Below are 14,095 nucleotides of genomic sequence, written 5' to 3' on the forward strand. Positions count from 1 at the left end.
AGAGCATTTTCTCCTCTGGTACTTACTATATAGAAGATTAATCTGGGATGGTCTGATCCCGTCTCAGTGCGACAATTTTGTTTGTCACTAAGAAGATCATATCAGCTTGTATCGACGAAGATGACTATTCTGAAACAGAAAGACTTTTGAAGCTAAAAAAGATATCAAGCCTTGTTCATCGACAAGCTTTGAGGACAAAGCTCTTTGAGGAAGGAGGCAATGTAACGAATAAAATATATAAATATAATGTAAATGATAATAATCATAAATAATAATTAGTTAAGTAGTAATTAGGTTGAAGAGGCATGTCTAAATGAGACATAACTCTTCATGAAGAGACACTTGCGTGGTATATAAGCAAGCCTCTCGTTCTCATTGTAAATCATTCATTCTTATTCATTTTATTTAATTTAATATTTATATCCTAAATGGATATCTTGACATTCCAAGTCTTTTGGAGTAATTAATCTGTAGAAGGAACTTTGTTCGCTTCACCTTATGTTATTTTATGCGAGCTTATGTGTGTGCTGGCATAGCATCAGAACTATAAAACTTATCTCTGTAACTCAAATTCCTATGTTCATAATGCGAAGTCCTCATCCCTGTATGTAGAGTGAAATGCTATGCCTATTTAAATTGTGCCTTTAGCAAAATGTTGAGACTGTATCTTCACCGAAATATTAAGAGCCCAATCTCTAGAAAGATCCAAACTGTCTCATTGTGAAGTCACTCTTTCATTTTTGGTGTCTTTAATATGCTTGCTATAATCTTAGTCTCATTAGATTTATTAGCCTAGAACTGCCCTTTTCAAACAACCTTTTACCTTGACCATAACTCTGATACCAAGTTGGGAAATCCTAGGAGTTGGCAGTTAAAACGATTTCCCTTATTATGACATTAACGTGTAATGTTTTCATTATTAGTATTAGATTTTTTAATTATCTTTTCTTATCATCAATATTAATGCCAAACAACAAAAGAAGAGAACACAAGATATAGACATGCTGCCAGGGAAAAACCCCCCTCAAGGGGAAAACCCAGTCACAAATTCTTCCTTCAGTGGATTCAAAGATGAGACAACCAAGACCCTTACAATCTAGACTCGGGACAACCTCTGTCAAGTCACCCTTCTTCCTTTCATTGTGTTAGCATTGAATACATCATCACTGCAATATCTCTAAGGTCATAGCAACAATAGACTTCAATTCGGTGGTGGCACCGAGCCCACCCTATTGTAATTACGCCAAGACAATATTGACACTGAAATTGTGGTATGTGATAGCATCAAAACGTGGGAGCACCGAACTATGGTAGACTGAACAATCCATTTCCTTAACTGTGATAGCACCGAGGATATGTCTCACTAAGATTTGAACTTCTCACTATAATTAGCACCGAAATTGTCTCTGATATTTCACCAAAACTTTCTCTAAGATGTGTTGACCCTGCCACCTACACTTACCTACAAGTCAGTGAGAAAAGCCTTCAACCCCATAAGGTGTGGTTGGTGGCACGGAACTCAGAAAAAGGGTTGTCAAACTAATCCCGACTCTCTCTGTCTGAGCTATCTCCTAGGTCAGCTAAGGGGGGTGGTCCCTAATGAAAAGTTAAGTTAAAAATATGTGAGTTTCTAGGAGAATTGTTAGAGTTAAATAAATTATTTCTTTAAGATTTATAAGCAAAATTGATATGAGAAATAACTATCAATACATAAGATAAGCATCACATACATAAACAACCAGTGCCTTCAAAGTTCAAAGTATTGCTCTTTAAGAAATGAAATTGTAATTGCTTAAAATGAAGTGAAATGCTATCAAATGGAAAGCCAAAATAATCCTGAAAAGTGAAACAATAAATTGTTAGCACAAGATATTATAAATTATTTTAAGATGAATAAGTCTACAAATCAAAGCATGGAAACTATCTTGCTCAAAAAGATACCATTAGAAATCTACTTGTGAGAATGAGATGATAAAAAGAACTCAAATGTTAGACCAAGCTAACAACATGCAATTAAGTTTACAACCCGAAAATAATAGTACTTGAAAGTGAAATCAACCATTCATGACAATATGCAATTAAACCAAAAGATAAGCCAATTTCCAAGTACAAGAAAATTAAAACTTATTGCAAAATTAAAAGGGATTACAATGCTTGCATCCAAAGTGCCTCTTGAAATAAGATTTGAATTTGAGACTTTAAACCATCAAGATAGCAAGAAATTTAAGAACTTTGCAAACAAAGCAAATGTGATGGAATGTTGCTCTTGATTTATTTCATTAATTAACGATAAGGAAAATTTACAATTGAACTCTAGTCCTTTGGCCTCATCCTCGCCCAAATATTTGGATCTCACAATGAGGAGTCAATAGAGGTAAAGGGTCCCTAAAAGTCTATTCAACCAACTTAAGTTGGAGGTAAGTTTTAGTGAGGCTTGGGACCTTCCTATACTAAAATGCCTAGATGAAATGCAAATTGTGTTAATTCCCCAAATTAAAATAATGCAAATGCAAATGCTTCAAAGAGAAATAGTTTGCAAAACTTGAGAGGCTAGAATGTAAATAAACTCATATGTGTTTGCACCATTAGATGGAAAATAAGCATGTAAAATGGAATAGATTTATTTAAGCTACAATTGCTTAAAATAAATGATAGTGTTCCAATAGTTTTCATGACATATAACATAAATTGACCAAGTAGTGAAGCACATACTTGAAGAAATTATGAAACAATTAAAACTTGCCAAAGTATGAAGTGTTTACACCTAAGATGAGATTTTCTCAAGTTTACAATTTGGAAGCGTATGCATGTGGGAATTTAAATACATGATTAGTAAAAATTTGCATGTGGAGTGAAATGTGCTGATTTTAAATATGCACAACATGAAATTAAAAGTTAGAAAGCTAAGAAAAATTAGAAGCAAAATTAGGCCACCAACAATAATCCCTCCTCTAAATGAGGAAGGGGGTATGCCATGGGAAAAATCCCAAGCTCCCTCCAACAAATTTTTTTATCTTTTATTAACACTTAAAACGAGTAAAAATGCTCCTAAGAGGGCAGCCCACAATACAAGAGAGACCTTTAGAAAGATGGGACTCTAACAAAGCTAAACTCTCTCCCCAAAAATATAACAACAACAAACTTGAAGATGGAAAAAACACTCCAAAAGAGATTCACAAGGCTCAAAAGGCCCACAACCTAGATAAGTGTGCAACTCTCTCCCAAGTGCTTATGGCCTCCCTAGAAATCAGTCTTTGGATAGCGTGAGGGGGTCCTATATACACACAAGTGAGTAGTTTTCCAAAGCTTCTCCTCAAGCTCCTTGTTGCCCAACGCTCAAGCCTATAGACTACAAAACACACAAAAAAACAATTGTCAATGTGAAATTAGGAAAAAGAAACCAAAACGAAACTTAGAATTAAATTTACAAAGCACTGACCCAAGTAATTGGAGTGAACCCCCATACTTACCTAACTTTGGAAATGACTGTTGAATAGGAGATATAACTTTGAAAGAACTAAAATCAAAGAAGTATTTTGAATTTAAATGGATAACCAAGTAGCTATAGAGTAAGAAAACTCCCTTTTTCTCTTCGTTGGATGGAGAACTTTGAGTGAAAAAATGGCTAAGTCTTGGATCGTTGTGACTCTAGGAGTGAATTGATCTAATTGAGATTTTTCCCACTTTCAGATGGATTCCTGCACACAATACAAAAGATCTTTCCTACACACTTGAACACGTATTAGTTTGCAGTTTGCACAAGATTAGAGCAATATAATGAATAAGATAAACCAAACATTCCTCCTAAAATGAATTGGCAAGTTTATCTCTAAAATACTGCTCTAAATCAATGATATTTGCAAGATAGCTTGCACACATCAATCCAAGCAAAAGAGCAAGTATAAATTAATATTAATTCAATATGCGAAAGAAATTAAACACAATAACAGTAGCATGAAAGAACATCACCTCATAATGCGAAGAGAACACCAGACAGATAGCCCCAAAGTCTTGATTGTATTAAAAAAGTATGCAAGTACAAAATGGCAAAGTTTCATCAAGCCCAATAGCTCATTATATGATACAATATGAGAGCATATAGCCTCATTATATAGAGAGTTAGGAGCAAATCCCAAGGAAGAATGCATGTGAGAACTGAACTTGGAGCAAATCCCAAAGAAAGATAAGTCAAGTTCGATGTGGAGAAGATAGAGACATTAGAGCAAAATCGAATTCCATATGTGCACATCAAGGGAAATTGAATTCCATATATGGCATAGTAAACTCATCCATGAGTGAATCCAAGTACCGTGATAACTCCAGTCAACAAATGCAAACTCGAACTAAGTGATGCCACATATGTAGATGATCCCCAGATAGCTCTGCGTAGGTCCCCAGGAACTGCGTGATTCCTCCATGTGCAACTTGTAGTCTGGCCAAGTGAAACTCGTAATCCTCAAGAGTGGAGTGCTAAGAGTAGAAGAACCTGAGATAACTGTGAGATGAGGCCCCACCTAATCTTCAGTCCAAATATACCATAGAATATTCCTTCAGTGCATGAGCTCCTCTAATAAATTCGATTTTCCACATGTGCAACTGCTACTTTATCTCTAGGAAATTCGATTTTATGAAATAATGGTGTATTTATGATGCAGTGTGCTCAGTCATCTTCCACATGTCTGTTGACTCAACTCTTTGACTTAGGATAATTTCCAAGTCATTTCCACGTCATTTTGTCACATGGAATAATTTATTTCTCTCTATTTTATTTAATTCTAGCCTAATTAAATGCCACAATTTCCACTAAACTTAGGAAATATGGGTTTAAGAGTCCAAAACACATTATTAACCCCTCAAAGTATGTCATAGTAGAAAGTTGAGGGTGAGAGGTGTAATTTTGATTACACATACCCCATACAACTTCTCTAAACTACACTTATTACAATTTAAATACAACTTTATTCGCAATTTTTCACCTACAGGAAATATAAAAATTAAAAAATGACTACCTAGACCTAACCAAATTCCACGAAATTTTTTGTGTGATTTAGTATGGTAATATACATCAACTCTAGACATTAATATGTGTTAGGAGCTCAACCTTCAAACCGTCACCCCGGCTTTGGGGTAAAAAATGAGTGAAAAACCCCAGAAAATTATCTGCCTATGAAAAAAATGGATAATTAACCAGATAAAAGAAACACTCCAAAGTGTACTCGTTTGTTGATCGAGTCCCAACATCCTAGACCTGCTACAGACTCAAAACTCATCATTACTAGTATCATTTATTACAATTCCCCGGAGGATGTGCAATCTGGGTACAAGAAAGATGATGAGAAGATAGAAGTAGAGTTAAAAAAAACTTCGTTGACTGATGATATTTGATGGTACAAGTGTCCTCTGGAGCATCCCTGGGCATGGAGTCTTTCATATAATCATCAGGTGTCATCCTAGTGACAAGATGCATTGAAACTTCCTCTCTATGATCACCGAAATTTCCTTGAAATCTCGAGCTCTGAATTGGTGAAATGCGAAGATCCCAGGCTGGTATATATAGTGGTTTGTCTGTCCTAAATGAATTGACGTGTATCACGAAGAGATATGTCCTTCAATTGAGTCGACATGTCTACTTTTGAAGCCGTCTTTGAAGAGGTTGGCTTTGATGAGTGGATGACATGGTGGAGTCGTCAAACAATAAATGACTTTGACAATAACCTAAAGCCTACAATGGAGGCTTGACCTATAATTGACCCAAGCATGAATGTTTTAATAAGTCGATTTAAATTAATAATAAAATTCTTTCTCACTTTCTTTTGATAAATATATTACATTTGACTCAAGTACAATAATGAAGACCGAACCTAGTTACATTTTCCAACATCCAACCCTGCTTGAGCACTAGTGAAGTTGCTCAGTCGATGATCATGACCCACACATATTCCATCATTGGCTAGGCTTGCAACATCGAACGCCTTTCACACCCACTCACAGGCTTGTAAGTATCCCTACATATCTGGCCCTTCAACTTGCAGGACATTGCCGCCCTCACAGCCTCTTCAACCATAGCCTGTTGCTCCATAGTTATTCAGTGAACTTATGTCACTTCTTTCAACAACCGGCGCAGCTCCAAACCTTGCTCTCTTTTTGTTTTCAGGTGGCTCGGCCACTCACTACCGAGAAAGTCGATTACTCCAACACAGCCCTTGGCCACCTACACATTGTGTCTCCTTGTCGTTGTGCAAACCTTCAACTGGTTGTGTCGTTGGCCTCTTGTCTTGGTCCTAAAACTTGCTGCGCAACTATAGCCCTGACAGTTGTCTATGCGGCTTACTATGTCTGTCGGCCTCCTACTCAAAATTGTGCTCAACCACAATCGTCCGTGCTAGACCATTGTTTTGTTGTGTGATTGTTGGTGGGTGTGCCATCGCATGAGCAATGGTGACTGTGCCCACCAAACCCTTGTTGCTTTTGTTGGTTACATGTCTTGCTACCAGTAACGGTTGGTTTGTCTACATGATCATCCTATTGAACGTCTGAGTCACGCTTTGTCTCTCAGCGTGTTGCTCACAGTGGTGATCTCCTTCGCCTGATGCCCCCACAACCAATCTCCTTGTGTCTTCATGTTGTACGGCTAGGTGTTGTAAGCTGACACTATTGTAGTCGGTCGCCCGGTTGGCCTGACGACTAGTGGCCCTAGCCAACGGCTAGCTGGCTTGGTTGTCAGCCACCCATAATCAATCCCACTTTTTTTCCCTTTTTCCTTTTTTTCTTAAAAAAAATCGTGCCAATTACTTAAGAGATGTAGCCTGAATAAAAATAAGAATAATATAAAAAATATCTCCTCCGTAAAAATAAAAAAAATTGGTTCGTATAATCTCAGCCAACCTACCTCCAATGATCCGATACAAACCCAACACCTACGATTCTGAGATCGATTCAAAGTTGGGGCTCTGATATCATGTTAGAATTTACCGAACCCAACACCCAATATTTGGTTACCAACAATTATTAACTGAACAAATACACGACCAAATTCCTAACACAAAAAAATATGGCAGAAGTGAAAATTCGATCTGAATCACATACAAATAAACAAATTTTTGCCCAAATAACTCAGTTCCTCATTAATGAACGAATCACAGAACTTACTTCGGCTCCCATCCTGGGACAATAGCCCAATTGAGAAAATATAGATTACAAAACTCTAAATCTGATCTAGCAGATTACAAAAAAAAATGTGTCGACTACTTAAGAGATGCAACCTGAATAAAAATAAAAATAAAATAAAAAATTTATCCTCCGTGAAAATAAAAAATTCAAGTTCGTATGATCGCAGCCAACCTAGCTCCGATGATCCGATACAAACCCAAGACCTATGATTCAAAGATCGATTCAGAGTTGGGGCTCTGATACCATGTTAGAATTACCGAACCCAACACCTAGTATTTGGTTCCCAACAATTATTAATTGAACAAATACACGGCCAAATTCCTAACACAAAAAATATAGCAGAAGAAAAAATTTGATCTGAATCACATACAAATAACCAAATTTCTGCCCAAATAACTCAGTTCTTCATTAATAAACTAATCACAAAACTTACTTGGGTTCTCGTCCAAGGATAATGGCCCAACTGAGAAAATACATATTACAAAACTTTAGATCTGATCCAACAGATCTGCGAGAGTCTGCTCCCTATTGCAGATCTAGATCTTCGGCCTCTCTGTACTCCCTTGGACCCAACACACACTCACTGAGATGGCATTCTCAACCATGTGTTGTTGTTGTTGACTTCTCCTCACCTTAGCCTTGCTTTTATAACTTTACATTGAGCTAAAACCCTAACCCTAATCTCAAAGTGATGGATGACCAAAGTTAGATCTTGCCTCACTTGAGATCGATAGCTAAGATTAAAACCTAATCACTAAAGTAAATACTTTACTTTATCTAAGTTTTTATTTTAGTTGAATAAGCCAGCATATAATTATGTGATTTTTCCTAGGTTAAACTTAGGCTAAGTTACATCAGAAAATATTCTAAGGTGGAATGTAGGCAACTTCTGCATGCCTAGACACAAGGCCTAAGCAGAAGTACCTGTCTGAGCTACAAACTTCAACAGAATCTCTAGTAAAGTACAATAAAATAGGCGACTAATCTGCACCAAGTCGCGCCAAATGTACAAAAGATAGTATTGAAATACAAAAACTAGATGAAGTAAAAATGTGTACTAAAGTAGAACCATTATACGTGTTCACTAAACCAAGTCTCAACGCCAATCACTGGGATATGGCACTTCCTGCAGATCCTGGCCATATTTATTTTATGCAAGCTTGCATCTGGGTCTATTTTTTATCATGAGGTCAACTCCCTGTCCACCTTTTGTTCTCTATGGAGGGATGAGGTACGCCATCAACTTTTATGTAAAGGGGTTTTGTTGATCAAAGATGCCCAATCTTTGAATCCCACAAAGTATTCTGATTTTTATTTCAGTATTAGTACATTTGCAGAAGAGGTTATGATATCCATTGTATATATATACCCTTCCACTTTTGGTACTGCTTTCTGTGGATATTTTTTCTAAATATAAGACATTTTTTCCAGAAAAAGTCCTACCACTAATAGTAAAATCTCAATTGGCAAACATCTGAATGAGATTTCATATGAAGACAGAGAAAGCAATATATTTTCCCAAGTTATTTCTATTTGCATACATTGCATGGATAATTTTTTTAATATACATACACATACATGTGTGTGTAATAAGAAAATGTCTCGCCGATATATATTTCTCACAACATGGTAGGCTGTGTGCAACATATGCAATTGAACTTAATAGCCTTCGTAACTTAAATAAAAAGAAAAATGCATTGAACTAAAGCTTAAGGAAAACATTGCGACTAGGATGTCCCATACAAATATCAATATGCCCAACCATTATATTAAATCAAAAGTGAACTGGAATAAAGAGATAATGACTCACAGGATGAAATCGAATACATAACTGAAGAGTAGTGCCATATACAACACGGATGCAATGTCCTTTTCCTATGTCCCATACCCTTACACTCTTATCCATTGATGAGGAAGAGATATATTGATTGTTCGATGAAAAGTCAAAATCTGAAACAAACCTTGATTTTTAGTTTAACTTTTAAAAAATATAGAAACATATAAATAGATCTATGTTAAACAGCCATAGTTTTAATGTGAAAGAGAAAAATTAAAGAGCAGATAATAGATGCAAAATTTCTTGATGCTATAAGTAAGTGCATTGTTTTGAACAGTAGTGTCACGAATTAGTCATTAAAGTAGGTAGCAGCCCAATCAACGGACATGTGATGCATGTGTCACTTTAGCAAAGCCCTTTATATGGTAGTTTGGCTTAATTATGGGTAGGTCGACCAGCATGGGATCCAATAACAAAAAATTAATATAAAACGTAAAACCACAAAACTCTCCACATGTACTCATAATCTATTCATTGTACATCACAATATACATACTCTGTAACCTTGCAATCTATGGGCACACTTTCGCAACAAGACATAGGTCAAGCTTGACAGGAAGTGAGACATTACATCTAAAAACAGTGTCATTTTTTGGATCATCTATCACTAAATTGTCTATGTGCAAGTGCAAAAGAAAGTCTACTAATATGAATAAAGTTTGTTATCATACAAATATTCAGAATATCTAAAATATAAGAATATCCATCATAGGATAAATAATATTTTTATATTGATGTTTTGATTACAAAAACAATATGATGGAATACAATGATGGGCCCTGTATAAATATTAGGCGGGAGTGTCCTTTCATAAGGAGTCATGTCTTTTGAAACATACCCTTTCAGATTATTCCTAATTATTAATTATTATGATTAATTTTATTATTATATTATTTTTTGTTTATATTATTTATTATTTGTATTATTCCATATTCATATTTATAACATTTCCTTCCCCTTAGAAATGCTTTGTTCTCAAAACATATTGATGAAAAGGCTTGATATCTTTTTCTTTGTTTTGTAATGTCACCGCAACTTTCCCAATTCTTGGAGTTGTCATATTCAATGATGCAAGATGATATGAATTTCTAATAGTGTTACAGAGTCGTCGCACTATGATATGATCTAACCATCCCAAATCAATCTTATGTGGAAATGCGCACTTATAGGCTTCCAAAGATGAATTGTTATCATAAGACTTAATGATGCTAACATTGATATTCTTCAGAATGTAAATGAGTAGTATGGATTCATTGATTGGTTGAGATGTCTGCACTTACGATTTGGGTGTTGATAAGGAGTTTGTGTGTATTGATTTCCCCTTATCATGCTTGTGGTGGTTTCTTGATTTACTTCAAGTATTGTTGTTGCCGAGTTGATTTTGAAATTTTCACTTGGAATTTTCATCGTTTGAACTACAACATCTGAGTATTTCTTTACTTCAATTGGATTTGGACTTGTCTCAACCATTAGGTTAACGAGATTTGTATGTGTTCCCTTTTCTTCAACTTCAATTTCCACGTGAGAAGATTTTTATACTTCCTTCGCAATAAACTGTTTTACTTTTTCCAACGACATCTTGTCCTTCTCATAATTTTAAAACTCCGACTCTGACTCTGAATCAGTCGAGGGTCGACTCTGACTCCGAATCCAACTCTGTATCGACTCGGCCTAGTTGATTTCAATGACTCGGTCTTTGTAAAAAATACATTAAATATTTATTTATTTTTATGAAAAACATAATTTTAAAGATTTTCATTCATGTTCCCAAACTCAAAGCATTAGAATAAAGAGAGAAGGCAACATATGATCAAAGTATGCTCATGAATATATCTATTATATCAAGATGGCACCCAGTGCATTGTCCAATACATGTAATATATAGAGATCAGAAGGCAAAAACCATAACCAAGGAGGCTCTAAATGGCCTCTACAACAAAACATCACTAGTCACTAGTCACTATTGCTAGAGAAGCCAACATCATCTGGCTCGAACTCTGAATCAGAGTGAGAGGGGGAAACCCTCTAGGCTCTAGGCTCTAGCCTCCTCAATGCCTCTAGGCTCTAGCCTCCTCAATGTTGCTCCAACAAACTAACTCCTCAATGCTACTCCAATGACTACCCAAGAAGCTCCTCACTGCTACACCAATGATTGCCCAAGAGACTCCTCACTGCTGCTCCATGATTTCCCAAGAGACTCCTCACTGCTAATCCAAAAACCAACTCCAACTCTTCACAAACTCCTCACAAATTTTCACACAAATGCAATAAGATAGTTGTGAGGAAATGTGAGGGGATTGGGTAACTTTTATAGGCTTGGGAGAGGGTAGATGTAGTGCCAAAAACCTAAAACCAAAAAATTTCGATCTTGGAATTTGTCTTTCCCTTTCTTCCACTGCGGACCAGCTTGGCTTGGTTAAGACGGGCTCGTCCGAACCGGTCGATCTGTTACCGAACCAACTGAGTCAGTGACCGGCTTGGTTGGTTTGGTAACGGACCAGCCTTTGGTCTAGTTTTTGTACCGAGTGGACCCGGGCAAGGGTCGGGCTCGATCAACTCAGTTGTTTCTGATTCGGTTTAGTCGTTTTTTAAAACACTGGACTCCTTCTTAAGCTTCTTAATTTGCAGCAGCATAAGTAATTTTTCACCGTGGTCCTTGAGGCAAGAAATTTCTTCATTTTTCTCTGCGATAGTTTTGTCAACTTCTTTTTTGCATATTTTGCAGTGATTCTTGGTTTTCTTGAAGAATCACTTCTGAGATATCTTTCATGTCTTCTGGTGTTACTAAATTTGGCTCCAACGTAACGTCCTATAGTGTTATATTTTTCTTCTAGTAGGAAAATGTCAAAATTTCTTCGTATTTAAGATAAATGACCCTAGTGATTCCATCCAAGGTGAACCCAAAATAATGTCACTATCATCACAAAATAAAGATTTAACGATGAATTGTGAGGCAAAAGTATAGTCCCCAATACTTAGTTATAAATTGTTATGTTAAACTGTTTCTCATCCATGTTTATCATTTCAATTTTATTTGACTCAAGAACCACTAATTGGTTAACACATTTTGTACTAACATAATTGTCATTTTGAGTAGGAGAGATAGATATAATAACATCCCTTCCTGCAATTGTTCCTTTGAGTTTAAATAGTGCAAAAACAAGTTTTCTAAAAGTTTTAGGAAATCTTCCATTACCAGTCTCCATTTTACTTTTTCAAACTTCGTAACGAATGAATGTACGAAGTGTAAAAGACTCGCTTCTTCAATATGCCTTTAATTTAAACATAACATCTCCCTTTTAAGATGTTTGTCGTTTATTATAGTGAACTGTTTATTAATGACGTGAGATAATGGCAAATAATTAATCCATATTAACCAATTTGATGAACAGTTATTGATCGCAACCTTTTAGTTAATATTCTTTTGGATTAATGTTTACCCACAAGGTTGATATGTGTGATTAACAAATACCCTTGACCATTGTATAGAGTCTAGACTAACAAGATTGTCGTGAATAATTTCCCTGAAGCGTCACAACAATAGGTAGCAAAGGTGGTGGTGTATCCACCCACAATAACCCTGATGAGAATGAGCTATGAGATGAACCAACAAAATGAACAATCTCATCGACCATGTGAATGAATGTCATGATGTTAATTATTTACCATCAATTAACCAATCTCTCCACGGAATTTGGGGAACATGCGTTTGTAACTTTGTTGTACTCAAATTTTCTAAATAACTACGCATCACATGTTTAGTTTGATTTTCTCAATGAGACCTACAAGCAAGATTTTTCGACTTATATTTCGGTGTATTTATTCTACCAAAGAGTACTCGGTTGTTCCAATATCATAGTATTATGGCCCTTTTACTCAACAAAATGGGAACCCTATAGGAGAAAAGATTTCTCCTATTCTTCACATCCAATCGGCCAACCATGCAACCCCAGATAGCCACCACTAGTTGATGGCGTTCCATTATATCTTTGCCCCTGCATCAACCATATGCTTCTCACCCATCAAGGAAGAGCACATGGACGAAAGTGGGTTTCTAATCAAAAGGTACTTTATTCATTTTGCAATCAAGTGCTTATGCTTGTTTGTATTTGGGCATTTCATATGGATTAAAGGGTAACCTAGATGAAAGAGGGGTTCTAATTGTGATTTTATTCCCTCACCGTAAATGGGGGTTAATCTTTGATCCTAGTCCAGTAGGACTTCCCCTAAGGGCCCAATGGGTATAAGAGGGGCACTACTTGGGAATCCATGATTGAGATAGCATAGTTCCATCTATCCCTATTCCATACTTAACACTTTCGATCACACATTACAACCCCTTATCTCACATACATTCTTTGAGTTCAATTGACCATTTGTTCTCTCGAATTCGGTACTGTTAAATTTTAGGTATGTTCTATGCTTAGAGCAATTTACTTCAATTTTTCCATTTTAGCTCAATATCAATTCCGGATTAGCAATCACATTTAGCATGATAGTAAAATGCAGATAGAACAAAAACATAAATCGCAGAAGACAATCCAAGACAAGAGGACACAAGATGTGGCACCAGCGAGGGACAAATCCCAATGTGGGGAAACCCTTGATCGATTCTTCTTATATTCTTCAATAGTTCAGCAGAGAGAGAAATAGTACATATACATTAGAAGTCAACACTTTGACTTGTCAAAATAAGATCAGAGATCTTCACCATGAAGATAACATAATGAGGTTGCAGATCTGATGACATGGACTGCAGTTCTAAACTCGGGTGAAGGCAAACATTCTTCAACTGATTCTCCAAGGAGATTCCATCACCATGCTACAGCCAACACCATGCTGCATCAACCATGTTGTACCAACCATGATGCATCCATCATGCTCCATCCATCATCATGTTGCATCTTTGCTAGCTGACTAATCCTTAACTCATGACAATAGATTTGTCCATCTCATATTACAGCAGCATCATATAGTCATCAAAATTAGCCTTAGATCTCAGTAGCATTAAACATGACAGCTCCTCAGATTATGCTAATGATCTGAGCCCTAAAATACCCATAAGAAGTACTTGACTGTGGTGTTATG

The 14,095-nt window shown here is 36.2% G+C and overlaps 1 protein-coding gene across 2 annotated transcripts in view; it reads right to left on the minus strand.

Moving 5' to 3' along the window:
• Window positions 1–14,095, minus strand: part of LOC149187987 (Transducin/WD40 repeat-like superfamily protein) — a 352,005-nt gene that overhangs the window by 175,606 nt on the left and 162,304 nt on the right. For both annotated transcript variants that reach the window (XM_089411531.1, XM_089411530.1), the window contains exon 6: window positions 8,981–9,120. In XM_089411531.1, the coding sequence (XP_089267657.1) occupies window positions 8,981–9,120 (140 nt within the window). The remainder of the gene's footprint in view (window positions 1–8,980; window positions 9,121–14,095) is intronic.

This window comes from Pinus tabuliformis, chromosome 3_1 (genome assembly GCF_031772625.1).
Source record: "Pinus tabuliformis cultivar Carrire ecotype Pingquan chromosome 3_1, CPIR1, whole genome shotgun sequence".
NCBI lineage: Eukaryota > Viridiplantae > Streptophyta > Pinopsida > Pinales > Pinaceae > Pinus > Pinus tabuliformis.